Source organism: Coenobita brevimanus, chromosome 19 (genome assembly GCF_032717465.1).
Source record: "Coenobita brevimanus isolate Jiangsu-jjx chromosome 19, ASM3271746v2, whole genome shotgun sequence".
NCBI lineage: Eukaryota > Metazoa > Arthropoda > Malacostraca > Decapoda > Coenobitidae > Coenobita > Coenobita brevimanus.
The window spans coordinates 4,460,715-4,482,610 of NC_136972.1; the positions used below are offsets into that span (position 1 = coordinate 4,460,715).

General features: G+C 42.7%; 2 protein-coding genes across 2 annotated transcripts; both read left to right on the forward strand.

The window, feature by feature from the left end:
- The first annotated feature begins 370 nt into the window (after positions 1-370).
- Positions 371-20,264, forward strand: LOC145391615 (uncharacterized). Its single transcript, XM_080266157.1, has 9 exons — positions 371-586; positions 9,644-9,779; positions 11,157-11,290; positions 13,499-13,727; positions 17,133-17,331; positions 17,414-17,530; positions 19,082-19,209; positions 19,436-19,582; positions 20,227-20,264. Exons 1-9 carry the CDS (start codon positions 371-373, stop codon positions 20,262-20,264), a joined length of 1,344 nt encoding a protein of 447 aa, XP_080122283.1.
- Positions 20,265-20,305: 41 nt separating this feature from the next.
- Positions 20,306-21,316, forward strand: LOC145391616 (protein GVQW3-like). The gene has a single exon (XM_080266158.1). The coding sequence runs from the start codon at positions 20,306-20,308 to the stop codon at positions 21,314-21,316; it is 1,011 nt and encodes a 336-aa protein (XP_080122284.1).
- Positions 21,317-21,896: the final 580 nt, after the last annotated feature.

Sequence of the window (21,896 nt, forward strand, 5' to 3'; positions counted from 1 at the left end):
GAACCCAAGCTCGAGATTCGAATCGATCAAAATCTTTAGTAAGGGTAGTTTCCCCTTCCTCCTGTTCCTCTGGCAGGATAGTTGGGGACCTAGAAATAAAATAGATTATTACAGGTCGTACTTTAGGCCAAGGATGGGACTACATAGAAATTAATTGTCTTAATGAATCGTGCTGTCGATAAGGTTATTCTAAACCTTCTTCTCGTCCATTATGTGCAGGATCCCTCTGTAACCCAACGTCTCTTGTTCTTAATACGAAATTTTCGGTATCCCAGCCTGTTATTCTTTATTTCCAGGATCCCTTGGCAATCCGCAATGGACCGGTGCACACTTGGGCAGCTACGAGCAAACAGGTGTCAGTGTTGGTGGAATGGGTCCATGGGTGCAGGTGCGGCGGTTCGTGGTTCCTCGATACGTGGGTGTGGGAGTCAACGTGAGTCTGGAATGTGACTACGTGGTGCAGCAACACGCCACACTGTACTCCCTCAAGTGGTACAAGGGCAATTCACAGTTCTATCAGTACATCCCATCCAAGGTACAACCACACGCAGTCTTCCCTGTCAAAGGTCTTCACAGGAATCAGCTGGTATGTTCTGGTTCAGGTTTATTATCCTAAAGCCCTCGTGTTATTAGCGCATCCCACGTTTTAGTCTACTCCATAACATGTGCTCAGTGCAGACACACACACACACACACACACACACACACACACACACACACACACACACACACACACACACACACACACACACACACACACACACACACACACACACACACACACACACACACACACACACACACACACACATTGTACTCACTCAAGTGGTACAAGCACTATTTATAGTCATATCAGTAGGCCTACATCCCATCCAAGCAACACAGTCTTTGTCACTGGCCTCCACAGGAATCAGCCGGTCAGTCCTAATTTGTTCTCTGGTAGTCATGAGCAAACTTTCGAAGACAGTGGCCTACCATTATTTCAACCGGCTTTTCATTTTCCTACTTACTTTACGAATGCCAGTGTGTCCATCCATCTCAATTACATGGATGTGTCGTTGCCGTCGTTATAGTCTTTTGCAGCAGCAGCAGTACTACTACTACTACTATTATTACTAGTACTGCTAGTAGTAGTAGTAGTAGTAGTAGCAGTAGCAGCACCAGCCATAGGTTCACTTGAATTTGAATACAGGGGGCTTTAGTTTGAGGCAGCCCTTTTCCTTCGTTTCAATTAGTTCCTACAGGAGGATAGGGAGAGAGGAGAGAGACATTTGCTTATCCAGGCACTTGAGTTGCCTGGTTATATCGTTGCCACAACATACAACGTCCCTGTCCACAGCATAACAATGTTTCCTGTCACCACCTTTCAACATCACTCCAGGCAGAGAAGTGTCAGTGAACTTCTAATATTGGGACACCGGAAAACGTCCCGGTTTTACCACCATATCCCACAAGTTCCATCTACACTGAAAGCGACTGTTTAGTAATGAGCATCAACACACAAACACGAAAGCAGGCATGCAACTCATGAAGCAAAACACACACACACACACACACACACACACACACACACACACACCTCTCTCTCTCTTATATATATATATATATATATATATATATATATATATATATATATATAGTTAGATAGATAGATATATAGATAGATAGATAGATATTATATACAAATGCGCACGCGCATGCTCACGCACTAATTCTAACACATATAGATTAAAGTATATATTAATCTGACTGACATGAATATTATTGTTCACTGAAATGTCCCATAAGGAAGAGTAGAAATCAGCAGAGTCAGTTTGACTGAACCTGCCAGAGATCTGCATCCACTTTTAGCTAATTACATCTTATCAATTGACAGAATAAGATAATTCACCATCCATGTATCTTTTACATTTCTTCCTAGCTAGCAATATATAATATCGGTCTCCTTTAACAGCTCAGCATTTGATATGGAGAGGCGTTAGTATTTTGTCGGAATAAACCATCAGTAGTGTACACTACCTGTAGTGATAACCCCAATAATATGTTTCCGTTTACTTGAGCGGGCAGACACAAAGCGATGTTATTTTTTTCCCTCAGATACTATAATCAGAGCATACAAGAAGTCCCAAATATACATAGCCCCACAGAAGAAAAAAACAAAAACGAAGTTTGGTTAATGTTCCCAGTAAACTAGGACTAATGTTGGCTTATGGTTTTCAGGGAACATCAAAACGTGTAGGATTTTGTTTTTTTAGTTATACCTCATACCAATTAATCTGGCCAGGCATGTATGGCAACACTATTCCTGCCGAGATTCTGCTTGGCTGGAGGTGTTTGTTCGATTAAGTTGTTGCTTAAACCGATGCTCTCTTTATTATCAGATGTGATATTGAGTTTTGTCTGCGGCCACCCTTTGCGGGATTAGGGCGTCGGGCTATAGATAGATAGATAGATAGATATTGAGTTTGTCGGCAATACAATCGTCAAAAGCAATAAGAAATTCGTTATATACTTAACAACAATGAAATTAACATTGAAAGATAGAGATATGAGTCAACAAAGTATTATAACAGTCCAAATCAAGGTCAGCATTCGAACAATGCCTTTATATCTCCGACACTACATGATATAAAGGAAAATTAAGGAACCCTGCTTAATCTAACCGTTGGTATAACACACATTTAAATTATAAGATCAGTCCGCATCCTTAACCCACTGCGTCCCGTTGACGTGAATAAACGTCCACACGTTTTGTCACTGCCAATCCCATTGACGAGAAATAAACACGAATCAATTGCAAGGTCCCTGATTTGCACAATTTTCAATTTTCGTGAGTGATTTTTGGTACGTATACACGGGACACCTTCCTCTACAAGATGCCAGGCAGGGACAATGCCTTACCCAGCATGACCTCCCCTCCCCCCTGCACGCCATTCTCTCGGTAATTCGCCTGTTACCAGTGACCTGGCCAGTAAATACATGTCGTGCCACGGTACAAAATTCAGGGCCAGAGTGATTCCCCAATCGATGACAATGTGGAGGACAAACTTTACATAGCATTAGAGGAAGAAACAGTCAGAAATGATGATCAGGTAATGTTGCCAAAAAAGGTCAGGTAAGTTGATGTGTTTGGTGAGTGAAACAATGCTTATATTGCCTATATTACTGTGTGAAAACCAATATACTCTCGTTCTACATATAAATTCGTACCAAATATGTAAATAAATACCTTTTATGAGTGGTGTGGAATGGTTACCCTCCCATAAAACTCGTTTTCTTTGGAGCCAGCCTGGTAGAAAACACAGTAAGGTGAAGAGGTACTGCTACCTGTATCGAGTATTTTAAACCTCAGGTGAGCGATTTCTCTATGAATTTTCGATGTTTCTCACCAAAAGCAGAGGTTTGAGCCAAAAATTTTTTTTTTCCAAAAATGGTCGGGATTGGGGGGAGTCAGTGGTGGAAAAGTGATCCGGATGGGGTGGGTTAAACCGTGCCACAACTCCGAATAATTAAAAATTCTAATAAAAAGATGAGTTCTCTGGGGAGGGAGGTTTGAAAAAATCACGAAAATCAAAGTAGGCTAAAGGAAAACTATTTCATTATGTCTCCTCTATTATCACAGTACGGACTGATCTTAAAATTTAAATGTGTTATACCAATGCTTACATCAAGCAGGTTTCCTTAATTTTCTGTTATATTATGGAGCGTCGGAGATATATAGGAATTGTTCGAATGCTGACATTGACTTGGATTGTTATCATACTTTGTTGACTCATATCTCTAAATTCCAATGAAAATTTCATTTTTGTTAAGTATATAACGGATTTCTTATTGCTTTTGACGACTGTATCGTTGACAAACTCAGTATCAAATCTGATAATAAAGAGAGTATCAGTTTAGGCAACAACGAAATCGAACAAACACCTCCAGCCAATCAGAATCTCGGCAGGAACAGTGTTGCCATACATGCCTGGCCAGATTAATTGGTATGAGGTATAGTACAATGTTAAACGAACCGTTAGTAACTAACCAGGATCGAACTTGTGACAAACATGGTAACAAATCAAATTTATCCGAGAAATTACCAATATGCCGGGAATCGAACCCAGGACTCTCAGGTGAAAGCCATGCAGCATACCACTACACCACAACCAGGTAAAAGTTAACTCACGTCGTCACAATCTTGTAACCAACGTCCCTCCGCCCCCACTGTGGGCCTGAAGAGGATGAGTTAACCCCCTGGCACTCGGGCAAGTAGATGCTTTTAATCTATCCCAAGCACTTACGGCAAGTCAGAATGAAGAGAGAAACCTGTATTTTACACAGGATTTTTCCTGTGTAAAATACGGGTTTCTCTCTTCAAACCAAATTTAGTTTTCCTCAATATGCCAGATAAAATTTTATTCACGTCTGAGCATAGTTGGTTGAGAAAGAAACCGGACGTGTACGTTGGTCTTAGGCCATTCCCTTCTGGGTGCCGTACTTGATCCGATCTAAGAGAATCAGTGTTTGTTTCTTGGGAAGATGAGGAGCAGGAAGAGGGCAAGGCACACACACCCAAGAATACACACAGTTGCTATTCATTCTATTACCCAGCAGTAAAGGCGTCTGACATCAACTGGTTGTGTTTTAGTCTGCATTTATGTTCAATCCTTCAACCTCAGATTACGATGTAGGCTTCCTAATGCCAGACTGTTGTACTCGAGACAGGGAAACCTCCCAAGGTGTGAGAGTTAGGAGACAACTTGTACCGTCAAACCTCAGGGGACGACCCATGTACTTCACTCTGGCTGCGACAGACTACTTTTCTCGCCACAGCCATACTTTCAGATGTCTGGGGGTAAAATTAATACATTGATTTTTAATAAAGTTTCACAAAACCAGTGCATTTCGAACAACTAGTACTGCTAGTGTTATGAATGCCATTTGTTTTGCCTATAATGTCTTTAAAATTGCTTAAATATTCTTTTATTCCATTAGGAATCTGTCTAATTGCTTAAATATTCTTTTATTCCATTAGGAATCTGTCTATCGATCTATATACCTAGGCTGCTTCCCCCAGAGAAAGGGAGGTAGCCGAGACAGGACGATACACTCCCAATTTACTCATCCAAACACTCACATTTATTTGTATCTTAGCCCCAAGGGTAGAAGGGATACATCCTCACCATACCACACCGCAGGAGGGTCAGCTGCGCAGTGCAATCGGAGATATCCGCAGCAGGGCCCAGCAGCACCTCACTCGCACCTTACCAGATCAGCTGCCCAGACCAAATGTGGGAGAATACCCTACCGGGGCTGTGTCATCATTTATTCATTCACAATTTCTCTCCAGTCATTCCTGTCACATGCAGCCACTCTTCCTTGCACAATAGACATCCTCTTGCATCCAACGCTCTCTTCACACTGTCCATCCACCCTATTCGTGGTTTTCTTTGCAGCCAAACACTTCTCACATCTGATCCAGTTATCTTTTTAACCAATCGCTCATCGTCCATTCTCTCCACATTCCCAAACCATCGCAACACTTTCTGCTCAACACAATCAGCCATCCCCTGCATAACTCCAGTTCTCCTTTGCACTTCATCATTTCTCACTCATTCCATATGCGTCACTCTACACATACTCCTCAGTCACCTCATCTCCATTACTTTCACATTTTTCCTCTCTGCTATGCCCATATTCCATGTTTCAGCCCCATATAACATAGTCAGTACAACCACATCCTATTACAGCCTTCTATATACATCCATTCTAAGTGAACAACATCTAAAATTTTTCAGTTCCTCCCAGCGCATTTCCTACTTCACTCATTCTCAGCTTCACTTCTACATCTATCCGCAGCAACATGTGACCCTAAATACTTAACCTGCCCCATCCCGACCACTTTTCCACCACTGACTCCCCCCAGTCCCGACAATTTTTGGATTTTTTTTTTTTTTTTTGGCTCAAACCTTCACTTTTGGTGAGAAACATCAAAAATTCATAGAGAATTCGCTCACCTGAGGTTTAAAATACTCGATCCAGGTAGGAGTACCTCCTTACCTTACAGGGTTTTCTAACAGGCTGGCACCAAAGAAAACGAGTTCTGTGGGTGGATAACTATTTCACACCACTCATAAACGGTATTTATTTATTTACTTGGTACGAATTTATATGTAGTACGAGAGTATATTGGTTTTCAAACAGTAATATAGGCATTATAAGCATTGTTTCACTCACTAACTCATCACCATTCCTGACCTTTTTTTGCCACATTACCTGATCATCATTTCTGACTGTTTCTTCCTCTAATGTTTGTCCTCCACATTGTCATTGATTGGGGAATCACCCTGGCCCTGAATTTCGTACCGTGGCATGACATGGCTTTACTGGCCAGGTCACTGATAACAGTTGAATTGCTGAGACAATGGCATGCAGGGGGGGGAGGAGGTCATGCTGGGTCAGGCATTGTCCCTGCCTGGCATCTTGTAGAAGAAGGTGTTCCGTGTATACGTACCAAAAATCACTTGCGACAATTGAAAATTGTGCAAATTAGGGACCTTGCAATTGATTTGCATTTATGTACGTCGACGGGATTGGCAGTGACAAAACGTGTGGACGTTAATTCACGTCGACGGGACGCCGCGGGTTAAAACACTCTACCTCCTGAAGCAACGCGCCATTCAAAACTAAATTCATCCTCCTACCATCTACCAACCTCGTACACTCCATCACTTTACTTCTATTCTCATTTACTCTCAATTTCCACCTCTCACACACCTCTCCAAATGTCTCTACCAATTATCTCAATCTCCCTACGAATCAGCCACCAGTGCAGTATCATCCGCAAACAGCAGCTGATCCAGATTCCACTCCCTATCATCAGCATTCACCAGACTCAAACCTCCGTCTCGCATTCACCTCCCTTACAACACCATCGGTATTAATATTAAACAACCAAGGCGACATCACACATCCCTGCAGCAGCCCCACTCTCATGGGAAACCAATCACTCACAGTATTCCCCACTCTTAGACACGCTCTACCATTTCCATAAAAACTTCTCATTCCATTTAGCAACCTACCATGAAGTTTGTACAATCTCAAAACAGTCCACAAACCCTCCCTATCAATTCTATCATACACTTTCTCTAAATCCATGAACGCCCAAAACACATCCTTACCTTTTGCTTAATAGTTTTCACACATCTGTCTCACAGCAAACACCTGATCCATGCATCACCTCCCTCTCCAAAAGCCACACTGCTCATCACCAATCACTCCCTCTGTACCCTCTCTAACTCTTTTAATTAACACTCTACCATAAACCTTACCTACATCACTAAACAGATTTATCTACCTCCAAAGCTAGTACACTCATTTATTATCCTTGCGTAACCACACAAACACTTGCCCAGTCAACTAGCTCCATACTTCTCACAAAACACACATTCAGCAATCTTACTAACCACTCAACAATAGTCACTCCACCACCTTTCAGGTATTCCACAGCACACCCATCCATACCTGCAGCTTTCCCTGCTTTCATCTCCTTTACTGCCTCCTGCACTTCCTCCATCGTGATCAAAACATCATTCAACTCTCCCAACACTATTTTATTCCTAGCACCCGTCCTTCTGCCACAATCTCAGCCTCCCTTTCCTCTTCTACATTTAACAATCTATCAAAATACTCTGCCCATATCTTCCTCACTGTATCCATCTCATTTAACATCCTTCCAGCCTCTGCTTTTTTTCGCTCTTCCTTCTTAAACTCTCCCTTTCACACCCTTTTCACCACCTTCTGAAACATTTTCGTATTCTGTTATTCCATTAGGAATAATAATAATAAAAAAAAATAAACAGCTGAGGAACACTGAAACTCACTAATCACTTGCAGCACAATATATAATTGTACGCCCAAACAAGGAACAAGCTTGTTGACTGTTAGATTACTCAGGTGTGTGTGTGTGTGTGTGTGTGTGTGTGTGTGTGTGTGTATGTGTGTGTGTGTGTGTGTGTGTGTGTGTGTGTGTTTCAGAAAGATTTATTTTTGAATGGCATGCCATAATTTTACAGGATTTGATGCTAGATTTTCCTACATTTTGCTGCTAACATCATGGATAGTCATTTCTTTGAAGGGGAGTGGGTTATTTCCAGCCATGTTAATGAACCAAGAACAATGTAGAGTGAAACAATTGTAGTCGGTTAAAACTTCATTCAGGGCAAGGTATTATAAAAACGAAGAAAATGCTCTAAGCTGCTGAATATAAGATCAATACACATAGACTAAGAACTCTTTTATCGAAGGAATATTTGACCTTTAGTGATGTAGGTACAATTTCTAATCCCTTAATTTCTAGTGCCCATAAACATCCTTTCTTTATCATGCTTCCTTCCTTGATTATCTTTTCCACAGTTGATTGGTAAAACACCAAACTCCAGTTGCATTACCACTTTCAAATACAAGAATTTATTGCAATCACTCTCTATCTCTGATCACTGAAGGAAGCACATCGTCCACATCCATCTGATTAACCAATTACGAGTAAAGGATATAATCAGTTAGGTGTAAGGCTCCTGCTTCGCTAGTAGATTTCTCCCCCATCTGAACAAATAAAATACCTTACTTTTAACCAGAATAAAGTCCTTTACTTCGACGCTTATACAGAAGTCCTCTTGACCAAAAAGGCTTATCTTTGCTATTTCTTAGCAATTTATTTTGCGTAATACACTGTTATATTCCCTCGTACGTTATTCATACTCGTATCGATATACTTTGCCTCAGTAACATACAAGATGTTGAGGTGTACTAATTAGAATCAGTTGCTAAGCAAGAGATGTTACGAAACCCCCAAAGCCACCCAGAGTACAACCCTGTATTATAAGGCTGATTTATGAGGCAATGTTGCTCGAGTTCAAGTGAGCCATTGGTTCACTTACAAGTTATAGTTACAAGGTTCACTTATAAGGTTTACTTACAAGTTACATTTACAAGGTTCACTTAAAAGGTTCGCTTACATGCTGCAGTTAAAGGTTCACTTTGAAGTTATGCTTACAAGGTTCACTTATAAGTTACAGTTATAAGGTTCACATGCAAGATTCACTTACAAACTACAGTTGTAAGGTTCTTCACCCTCCACTTACCACTGGGCATGTATTGGTGACATCGCCAAGTCTGTGTAACAATTCTGTTCCATTTCAGACACACCACTAAGTAAAGTATGGTACAGCATTTCGACAAGTATTCCACTTCTTTTAAATCTCAGTGTTCCCTGATAGCTGATATCCATAAGTTGAGAGAGGCTTGGTATGTTTCTCTGCCCTAATATTTCACCACTTTCACATCTCACTTTCCTCAGTTGGTAGGCATTCCAGAACTGAGAAAGGCTTGGTGTTTCTCTCCTGTAAAATTTCACCCCATCCACTTATTCTTCTGGTGGCTAAGCTAATATGCATGCTACAGTCCTGTGTGTGTGTGTGTGTGTGTGTGTGTGTGTGTGTGTGTGTGTGGTTCTTGTTTATTGCAGTACGAAACTGTGGGTGAGCACTGGGTGTAGCCCTTAATCTTTGTGGGTGTGGGTGTTGAGGAAGGGCATATTGACGAGTGTGAATGTGGAAGTAGTGTTACGGGCACCTTCCTCTAATACAGATAATTACAGGCTGGTGGTAGTGAGGGTCGGAAAGTGACGATACTGGGTCTGGGTGTGGATGCCTCAGACGTGTACAGGTGTGAACTGGTGGCAGAGGGACCGCCATTCCACACCACACAGAGGTCCGCCAACATGACAGTCGTAGGTCAGTAACAACCTTTGGCAAATTATCATTATCCCAGCAAAGATTCACAGTAATTATTTTCAAGACTTTCTGCATACAGTATCTTTTCATCCTGCTGTCAGTATGGACTTGTCACTCTGCTTCCTTTGTTTATGTAGGAAAAATTTTTACTGCACATTACCATAATCATCAGGTGGCATATTTTTCCCAGTATGTTCCTTAACTCACCACAGTCCCACTTCATTCCGCACACTGCTTACTTTTCTAAATGCCCTGATGAAGTTTGGGATGTCATTTGTCATCTTTTTACATGATTGGCAGGGTATGATGCAGCAACGTAGATATATGGTCAACAAGGCCATATTACTCTTTTTTTTTTTTTTTTAATTGAACATATAATTGCCGTATCTTAATGTTGAATATTGACAAGGGATATGGTCCTAGTTACGAAAACTTGCTAATACCTGGATACTGAGCCGTGTTATTGTGTTTCTTCCCCACTGAGCTACAGGAAAATTTACTACAAAAGGACGAAAATGTCCGCCTACTTAAAGTGAATGAACAGTAATTCATATCAGTTGTAATCTAGAACCTTCATAATGTTATGTATTTTGTTACTGTAGGCTGTTTGTTTTCACCTGACAGAAACGAACCATCACCAACTGAATACTAATTCATGATGGAATGAAATTCCAGAAACCTTAATTATGAGGTAGGAATACATCTCACTGGTTACCAGTTGAATCATCCTTCAAACCCTACTACACCTGGCCATCAGCTGAGCTGAAATGAGTTACGGATCTTCGTCAGGTTAGAACAAATTTTCAGTAGTACGCGTATGTGTGAATAACTTTGCAGGATCTTCCTAGACTCGTTCAAATTTCTCCAATGAGAGTATATTTTCAACATGTTTTCGCCTTGCCCATTTATGTATAACTACTGATTTTTAAAATCCTCTCTTTTATAATCACTAAACAATTATGGATGGTGTTTAAGTGGAGATTTCTTTAAGATCTCTTCCTTTGCAGTTTTTTGCACATTACACCTTCATACCCCCTTGTATTTACTGATGCAAACTGCGTTAATCATGTAAACAATGTCGACATTAAAACAGTATAAATACGAAACAGGAAAATGTAAACAAGTAATATGCACAATAACTACCTAGGAAGAGGTGCTAGTAAGTCCCTTACGCCACCAATAACAGCCGTACAGTATACCGTGTGGGTATATCTAAAGAACGACTTTTCTCTTTCCCCCTGTCTCTCAAAATGTTGCCTCACGAATCTCTTGGCATCAAAGGGAGTCAGTTCCATTACCAGATAAGCAAGTGGCGTTAATACTCATCGTTTAGTCGAGAAGTATTAATTCTAAGCCTTGTTGTTCTTCCTTCTGCAGTGGTGCCTCAAGGGCCTCCTAGCATCAAAGGGAGGCAGATCCACTACCAGGTGAACCAGTGGCTGGACCTGAACTGCACAGCACCACCTGCCAGTCCCCCACCCACCCTCACATGGATCCTTAATGGACACAAGGTGAACACCAATAATACAAACACAAACAATACACCCATCAGACCCCCACCCACCCTCACGAATCCTTAATGGACACCAGGTTTGCACGAATAAATGCGGAAGAAAAGCTACACAAAAACTCTTTCATAACAAGAACACAAACACCAACAAACACCAACACCCACACACATTCTCACCTCAGAAGGAGAAAAAGATGTCATTAGAAGCAGAAGAAAAAAATACACACACAGGCATCAATGCTACTGATGAATGTGCAATTCTATATGTGTCCAGATTTCTTTCTGTACTATGATTTATTTTGTAACTGAATGCAGATATTTAAATTTTAAAGGTACTTGCTGATTATTTCAACAGAATGGGACCACAGTGCAGATATTCTGTTTTAGAAATGTGCTTCTAAAGATACACACACAAACACACAAACACATACACACACACACACACACACACACACACACACACCACATATATATATATATATATATATATATATATATATATATATATATATATATATATATATATATATATATATACAGTACCCTCGCGTCCAGTACTCGTTTGACCAGTACTATTCTCCTCCAGTACAGTCAGCAAAAAAATAATAATAATAATTTTTTACTGTAGTACGGATTTGTTGGGCTAGTACGGATCGGCGGTGCAAAGTGGGCCAAATCCGAGGAGTTCTTCTCTAGTGTTGACGTGCTGCATCCAGCACTACTACCCTTGCACGCGCGGGAAGATGGCCAACACCGAGGAACGTTTCGCTAGTATTGCAGCGCTAGTCCAATACACCTTCCTCATGACTCGTGACGTGTGCCAGTAAAATTTCAGTATTGCACTTCTCCCTGATGATGACGACGACGATGTGTCAGTGTGTGACTATGAGGGATTTATGATGGAGGCTGAGGCAGAGAGGCCTCCTCAGGATCCTGAAGGCCCTCCTCCAGGCAGGTCAGCAGAACCTCCTACAGCCTCGGAAACCCCTCCCCCTTACCCCCCAAGCCCATCACCACTCACCTTAAAAGCTGGTAATATCGTAGTTGTGTCAAAATGTAGTTAAGTTGAATTTTGGGGGTACTTTTTCAAGGCTTGCCTGACATTATTCATTTTTCCCATAAAGTCTGTTGTTTGTCTAGCACAGATTTAGTTCAGTATGATGGTACTGTCTGACAAAAATACCAGACCCAGTGTGAAAATACTTGACTGGGCGCGAGGGTACTGTGTGTGTATATATATATATATATATATATACAGAGAGAGAGAGAGAGTGGATAGATAGACAGATAGATAGATATAGATAAACCATTGTCATTATCAGCCATTTGAGTGTCCATTGCAGGACCGGCCTATCCCGACTGAAGTGGGGAAGATACAGCCTATGTATCTCTACCAAGTGGCTCAGGCTGTCTAGTATAGATTGTATATAGGGTGAGAAGTGCTTATAACTGTGACTGTAATGCTGGAGTGGCTTTGGATGTGTGTAGTCTGTGAACCATGCGTAATCGGCCCATGCAAGCCGACTGGGTACAAGCATACTTTATAGCATGCGACACTGGTTCAACTACAGCACCCCTTACGTCCACGAAAGCAGTTCGTGGCTGGGTGAATACTCGCATGTATGAGGGTTCGGCACGAACCATTGTTCTCCCATGTACGAAAATGCACATTCTACCGCAGTACCGCAGTGGCATATATATATATATATATATATATATATATATATATATATATATATATATATATATATATATATATATATATATATATATATATATAACTGGCATCATATATAAATACCAAGTAAATGGTACAGCTAATTTCACATTGTATTGGAACAGTTTACATCAGAAACGAATATAGAGCCACCCTACAGAACTGAACTTTTATAGTATAAAAGTAAGTAGGAAATTGTTCTTATTGTACAGTATATTGGCCTAATTAATATATGACGTGGGAAGACAGGGATGTAGTGTCATAATCATTAAAGCTATATAACACTAGTAATGGCTTCTGCAATATCAGGTTGACAGTAACAGCCTAATATACAGTCTGATGGAATGAAGAATAAAAATTACATACTCGTGTCCAAGGAGTTGAAGCTGTTATATTGTGCTGTCAGATAACACTGAATATACTTTCACCGACTTCATACAACTTCACTTATTTACCTTACTTTATTTACTTGCTATGACTTGTATACATCAGGTTGACAGCAGCAGCGTCCGGGAAATGGCTCCACTGATGACTGGCTCGGGTCTAGAGAAGGCATTGAGCAACCTAAGCTTCCGAGTGGGCCAGCACCATTTCCGCGGGGGCTCCCTTAGGATCGAGTGTGAGGCTCGTCTGGCATCACTGTACTTCAGGTCACACCAGATCATCATACCACACCCGTCCAACACATGGTTCTCCACCCTTAACTTGTACCACTCCACAGGTAAGCCTGACAGTCATATTCCAGCTGCCATAGGAGGCTTTGTAGCATCTATTTCTTAGCAATTTATTTTGCGTAATACACTGTTATATTCCCTCGTACGTTATTCATACTCGTATTGATATACGAGTATATCAAGAAGATGTTGAGGTGTACTAATTAGAATCAGTTGCTAAGCAAGAGGTGTTACGAAACCCCCAAAGCCACCCAGGGTACAACCCTGTAGTATAAGGCTGATTTATGAGGTAATGTTGCTCGAGTTGAAGTGAGCCATTGGTTCATTTATAAGGTTTGCTTACAAGTTACATTTACAAGGTTCACTTAAAAGGTTCGCTTGCATGCTACAGTTAAAGGTTCACTTTGAAGTTATGCTTACAATGTTCACTTATAAGTTACAGTTATAAGGTTCACATGCAAGATTCACTTACAAACTACAGTTGTAAGGTTCTCCATCCTCAACTTACCACTGGGCATGTATTGGTGACATCGCCAAGTCTGTGTAACAATTCTGTTCCATTTCAGACACTTACACCACTAAGTAAAGTATGGTACAGCATTTCGACAAGTATTCCACTTCTTTTAAATCTCAGTGTTCCCTGATAGCTGATATCCATAAGTTGAGAGAGGCTTGGTATGTTTCTCTGCCCTAATATATCACCACTTTCACATCTCACTTTCCTCAGTTGGTAGGCATTCCAGAACTGAGAAAGGCTTGGTGTTTCTCTCCTGTAAAATTTCACCCCATCCACTTATTCTTCTGGTGGCTAAGCTAATATGCATGCTACAGTCCTGTGTGTGTGTGTGTGTGTGTGTGTGTGTGTGTGTGTGTGTGTGTGTGTGTGTGTGTGTGTGTGTGTGTGTGTGTGTGTGTGTGATAAAACTTGGCAGGAAGGTTGGAATTGGGCCCCTGACAGCCTAGTTTCAATTTCACGTCGATTATTTTTTCCGAAGGGTGTTTTGGACCCTAATAATTGTCCCCTTCAGTATTACCATAAATGCACGTGGAAGAGGAGGCGGGACATTTCCATGGAGTATCCTAAGGAGAGAGAGAGAGAGAGAGAGAGAGAGAGAGAGAGAGAGAGAGAGAGAGAGAGAGAGAGAGAGAAAATTGTACATCTACACTCGGATGTCCTTTACTTCATTGATGCTACGAACAGACGATTTTATTTGAGCAGAAAATGGTTTGGAAGTGAAGCTTGGACTTTCCTGGAGGGACACAAGTCAAGAGTGAGAGCAGTGGAAATGGGTTATTTGAGAGGAACATGTGGAGTCACATGGAGAGACAGACTGACAAATGAGGATGTGAAGGAGCGTTGATGTGTGGATGTGGATGCGATAGGAAACATTAGGAGAACACACTGAGGTGGTTTGACCATGTGGAGAGGATGGAGAGTGAGAGAATGACGAGGAGAGAGTATGTGAGTGAGGTGGAGGGGGAGAGAGGAAGGGGTAGCCCAAGGATAAGATGGAGGGATGGAGTGGAGAGGTATATGAGGGAGGGAGGTGTGAGCAGGGAGCAGGGCGGTGAAATGGCGGGGGACAGGGCGACATGGAGGCGATTTGTTTGTGGCCACACCGTATGGGATTAAGGCGTCTTGCAATAGATAGAGATAAACAGAAAATGGCTGTAGATGATGTGGTGGTGGTAATGGTGGTAGCAATGGTGTTGGTGGCGGTGTTGATATCTGTAATGATGACATGGAGCTGTGGTGGCAGTGGCAGTGGTGGTAGCTGTAATGTTGTGATGATGGTGGTGGTGGTAGCTGTTATGGTGGCAGTAATGGTAGCGGTGATGGTGGTGGTGATGGTAGCTGTGATGGTGGTAGCTGTGATGGAGGTGGAAATGTAGCTCTGATGTGGTAATGGTAGCTGTTATGGTGGTGGTGGTGGTAGCCATCATGGTGGTGGTAATGGAAGCTGTGATGCTGGTGATGGTGGTAGCTGTGATGCTGGTGATGGTGGTAGCTGTGATGCTTGTGGTGGTTGTAGCTGTGATGGTCGTAATAGTAGCTGTGGTTGTGGTGGTGGTGGTAATGGTAGCTGTGATGGTGGTGGTTGTGGAGGTGTTAGCTGTGATGGTGGGGGTGATGTTGATTGTAGCTGTGCTGATGATGGTGTTGGTGGTAACTGTGGTGGTGATGGTGGTGGTGGTAGTTGTGATGATTGATGATGGTGGTGGCGGTAGGTATGATGGTTGGAATAGCATTAATGGTAGCTGTGATGATGATGGTGATGGTGATAGCTGCAGTGGTGGTGGTGGTGGTGGCAGCTGTGATGATGATGGTGATGGAGGCAGCAGTGATGATGATAATGGTGGTGGTAGCTGTTCGGGAATATCTCTCTTTTGGGTAACTATGGGTCAGTGATGGGTCTAATTTGGACAAGTGCTGAGCAGTCTGATAGGGCAACGAAGCTCCTGTGTTAGTACTTTAGCTGATTCATTGTTTGCCATGGGTATGTTGAATGCAGATTTTTTTAAAGTCCCAGTTTGTTCTTATGAGCTTGCAGACTTTTGTTGGTTCTCCTACAGTCAAAATTTTTTCTGCTCTCTGGCCCCTGTCTCACTCATTCCTTAGACAGGAAAAGGGCAATGATGATGAAGATGATAAGGAGGAGAAGGATATTTGCCTGAGTATCTGCTTCCCTACCCTAATTTGCTTGCATCATTCTGCTTAAGGCTGTTGTCCACATAATAAGCACAGGAGCAGCTAGTTAATGTAGTACTGTATGCTGCCACACCAACACTTAGATGTACAGTTAACCCATCATGTTTGGGTGTCATGCATACATGTTTTCCCAGGGCCACCCTGGTGACATAAATACATGATCTATTAATTCGCGCTGTTGTCTGAATATTCAGCTGGTTATTTCCACCACTTGCAGCCATTGGCATTCTTCTGGCATGCATCCCAGTCACGCCCCAGTTGCATGCATACCTTCGTCGTGGATAGGCCTACGCAAAAATTTTTGCTGTGTCCAGACCCTCGGCTGAGCTCCTTCAGCCACTGACTTCAACACCAGTGAAGCCAAAAGGCTAAAAAGGAAAGGCCTTAGAGATAATGTGTTAAGGAGATGATTGAACCTGCCATTATTGCCAGTTGAGAGTGGAGAAAGTGACTCTACCTCTGACAAAAGCGACCTCGCCATGCTGAATGTGGAAATGTACGCATAAGATGAGGAGGGTGACCGTGAGTTCTCCACTGTGCTGCGATCCTTTTTCTCTGCACGATCATCAGCCTTTTCTGATGATGGAAATGGATCAAATGATATTGATGATCCTGCAGAGGGGGATATTTGCGCAGTGGAGAGGATGGAATAGGAGGTAGGAATTGAAGAAAGGGAGGAAGTGGAGGATGGCGGAAGGAGGAACCACCATGGACTGAGTCTCACACAAGCGTGTGACTCCAGACCTACCATGGAAATTCTATATAACCTACCACAACACCAGCCTCTCCCACTCGTCCTGCATCTTTACCTGCTTCACCACATGCCTCGCCACACCGGCCTGCCTCACCAAGTGCCTCGCCACACTGGCCTGCCACACCAAGTGCCTCGCCTCACTGGCCTGCCTCACTGTGTGCCTCACCACGCTGGCCTGCCTCACCACGTGCCTTGCAATGCCAGCCTGCCACCTGCTTTGCAACACAACCCTGCCTCATCACCACAGCCAAGTATGTTGGGGTGTGCAGGTGCATGGCCACCATCAATTCATGGCTGGCAGGCACATGCCCGCTGCTGAATTTCACCTATGCCATCACCATCAGGATAACTGTCAACAGCATAATCACCATCACCTGCCTCATCTAGTGAGTATTCTCCAGACGCACCACCACAGCGCCATGCTAGGGGCCGGGGCAAGGCATTGGGCAGGCCACATGCATGGCAGGCAAGGCAGGGGCCAAGGGCAGGTAGGTTAGAAACATTTGCCTGGGAGGAAGGGACAAGGTTTCAGCCTGATGAACCTGTTTGATGACATAAACACAGGTGTGCAGCCAGAATTCCCATGCAATGCATCATCCATCCCTGTTGATTGATTTTTTCATTGATTTTTTTTTACAACAACAGTGATGGAATTCATTGCCAAGGAAATAAATGCGTTAACCCGCCGTGCCCTGACCGATTTTTCACCAATGACCCCCTCACCCAATCCCAGCAGATTTATTTATTTTTTTTTTCTCCAACCTCCACTTTTTATTAGAAACATTGGACAATACCAAAAAAAAGTGCTCACCCTACTTTATAAGTGTATATACAGATGTCCCTCCCAACACCTGGTACTGTCTTCTCTGGAGCCACGCCTCTGCTGTCACGTTTTCTATGGCAGGGGTAACTATTGCAAACCACTGAAAATAGGTAGATATTTGTTCATTTGATACAAATTTATATGTGATAGAAGAATATATTCGTTTTCACACAATATAGTTGATATAAGCATTGTTTCCCTCACTGAACACATCAACATACTGCACCTTCCTTGGCGACGGTCCTCCTCATCATTTCTGCTCGTTTCCTACTCTGGCATCATATAATCTTTGTCCTCCACATCGTCATTGATTGTGGAATCAATCTCGCCTGTGAAGGCATCAGAGGCGGCTTGAATTTCAACGTCAGAGAGACCACAGTGTGACATGCCATTACTGGCCAGGTCACTGCTAATAGGTGAGTTGCCAGGACAATGGCATGTGGGGGTAACGCATGGTCAGGGAGTGTCGCCACCTGGCGGTGGGTAGAGGAAGATCTCCTGCATGTGGCTACCAAAAATCACCCACGAAACTTGAAAAATGTTCAAATGATGGACCTTGCAATTGCGGAATGTACCGATATGTCGTTGGGTCTCAGCGTGAAAAAAAGTTATGATGTACCCATACGTCAACGAGACAAGACAGGTTAAGGGAATTCTGCTGTAATTGGGCTGAAACCTTGCACATTAGAAAGAGTGCAAAGATGAAAGAATAGACAGTGACGAATGTAATTGAGATGTATGTTTGGCTAGCACTGACCATGTTGATGCCTCACATCAAAAAAATATAACTCAGGTATTTATGATTATTGGGTAGTGGATGATATTGCTGTGACACCGATGTTTGATAAGTACGAGTATATGCCATGGGACAGGTACCTTAACATCCTCAGGTGCCTGTATTTCTCCTCCAATATGGGCACACATCCAGACGATAGATTATGGAAAATTAGCTTCACCCTGGAAATGATGGAGAAAATTAGATCTTATTTCAGGTCATTCCAGAAGGTTATTATTGACTAGTTGCTTGTTCTGTTCAGGGGATGTCTTGCCTTCATGCAGTACATTCTATCAAAGAGACATCGTTTTAGAATTCAGTTTTTGTTTTGTGTGGTAGTAAGTCCGGCTACATGAGAGATTTTATTGTTTATATAGCAAGTGTTGCGGAGTTATTGAAGGATGACCCCTATGGCTTCTCTGGCTCAGTCATGAAGAAGCTCATGGACAGGTACTTCAGTGGCAACTGTATCCTTTTCACCAATAAATTACTGTACGGCGCCAAGTCTTGCAAAGTACCTGGAAGAACAAAAAATTGGATTGTGTGGCACTGTCCGTGCAAAGAGCAAGTATTTGCCATCTTTTCCCAAGGGCACCGTGAAGAGGGAGTGCAGGACTTTGAAATCAGGTAAACTCCTTGCTATTCACTGACATGATAATAGTAAAGTAAATGTCCTCTCCACGGTCTTTGTAGGTAAGTTGACTGACACAGGCAAGGTTGATAAAAGAACAAGGCAGCCAGCCTTCAAGCTGGATGCTGTTATTGATTTTAACATCAAAATGCGACTCATCGATAAACCTGAAATGCAGATCAGCACCATTGACTGTCTGAGGCGATGCTGTAAGTGGTACAAGAAGCCATTCTTACATATGCTTGACACCTGTGTACTGAATGCCTTCATTCTGTACAAGGATGTAACACAGACAAGCACATCCCTCAGAGAGTTTGAGAAGGATGTAATTTACAGCCTCCTGGAAGGATATGGGGAAGTAATGCCTTTTGTGAAACGGAGGTACAGGCAAAGATGTCTTCCGGCATTGCTATGTATGCACATATTCATGATGCCGACCACAGCAACGCCATATGAAGAGGTGGTGGTGTGCTGAATTTGAGGTGGCACTGTGCAGTACCTGTTTTTTTTATTTTCACTTATAGACCGTTTGGTAGAAGTCTGGGTCGTATGCGTAAGTTAGTGTTAGTTTAGGACATACAGGTATGTTTGTTTTAGCGTAACAAGGAAAAAAAATGGTTTTACTGCTCTGTGTATATATATATGAATAATGGAAGCAGAAAGTTTGTTTAATGATGAAGTCGGTGCCTTATTTTCAACTGAAAGTTTTCATGTGTATAGGGTACAAACGAGGTGTGTTCAAAAAGTATCTGACCTTAATTTTTCGTGCGTAAACAAATGAAGCTAGGGAGGCGTGGTTTGGTGCACGTATGTAGGTGATCCTAATGCGCATGTGTGAATTTTTTCCCACCAGCACAAGCTGTCATTCGACGGCAGACCGCCGATGAGTGAGGAAGTGTAAGTGAGCGCCGTGGATTTTCTTTTTTGACAAAATGACGGAAAAACTTGAACAACGCTACTGCATCAAATTTTGTGTAAAGCTTTGCGATTCCCAAGTGGAAACGATCCGCAAGATTCAACAGGTCTTCGGGGACGAAGCAATGGGCAACACACAGATAAAGGAGTGGTACAACTGCTTCAAAGATGGCCGCACATCAGTGGAGAGTGAAGCACGTTCTGGTAGGCCCTCAACATCCCGAAATGAGATCGTCATTGAACAATTGAGGACCCTGGTGATGCAGGATCGTCGAATCACGATCAGAGAACTTGCAGACGAGGTGGGCGTCAGCATTGGATCCGTTCATTCCATTATGAAGGAGGATTTGGGCTTCAGGAGAATCTCAGTGAAGTTCGTACCAAAGCTGCTAACGATTGAGCAGAAGCAACTCCGTGTGGAGATCGCACAGGACATGCTGGAGACTGTGAACAGTGATCCCAGCTTCCTCAACACGGTGATCACTGGCGATGAGTCCTGGGTTTATGGGTACGACCCAGAAACCAAGTTGCAGTCATCACAATGGAAGCATCCAACATCCCCGAGGCCAAAAAAAGCAAGGCAGGTCCGCAGCAATGTCAGAGTCATGCTGATCGTCTTCTTTGACTCCAGTGGCGTGGTTCATCACGAGTACGCACCACACGGCATAAGCATCACCAAGGAGTATTACCAAGAGGTTCTGTGTCACCTTCGTGACGCTGTGCAACGCAAATGGCCGGACCTGTGGGCAGTGGGCAATTGGCAGCTCCATCACGATAACGCACCCGCCCATTCTTCACATTTGTTACAGAGTTTCCTGGCCAAACACAACACACCTGTGCTTCGTCAGGCTCCCTACTCTCCCGACATGGCTCCGTGTGACTTCTGGCTTTTCCCCAAGCTGAAAATGCCCCTCAAAGGGACCAGATTTCAGTCCAGAGAAGACATCATGCGGAATGCGACGGACCAGCTGTGTGCCATCCCAAAAGAGGCATTCCAGCGCTGCTTCCGACAGTGGCAGAACCATTGAGAGAAGTGTGTGGCAGCTCAAGGGGACTACTTTGAAGGAGATTAGTGTAAGTTTGTTGTATCTGGGTACGAGTATTTTTTATGAACAAAGGTCGGATACTTTTTGAACACACCTCATATATGTTATGATGAAAAAGTACAAATTACAGGAAAAAAAAAAAAATGTCATAGTGGTAAATATTTTCGGTTATAGACAGTACGTCAATAGCTACTTTGTGCACAATATTTTTGTTTAGGTTTTTTGTGGTAGTAGTAGTGGTAGTTTTAGTGGTAGTGGTTGTATATGTAGTAGTAGTGATAGTACTAGTAGTAGTTGTAGTAGTGGTAGTTGTAGTAGTGGTAGTTGTAGTAGTTGTAGTAGTAGTAATAATTGTAGTAGTGGTAGTTGTAGTAGTTGTAGTAGTGGTAGTTGTAGTAGTAGTGGTAGTAGTATTTGTAGCAGTTATTGTAATACCCAGACCTCTAGTCGCACAGCAGTGCCGGAATCAAACGATAGTGGAAGCTAAACATACATCTCCGTGTGTGTGTGTGTGTGTGTGTGTGGTAGTAATTGTAGTAGTGGTAGTTGAAGTAGTAGTAGT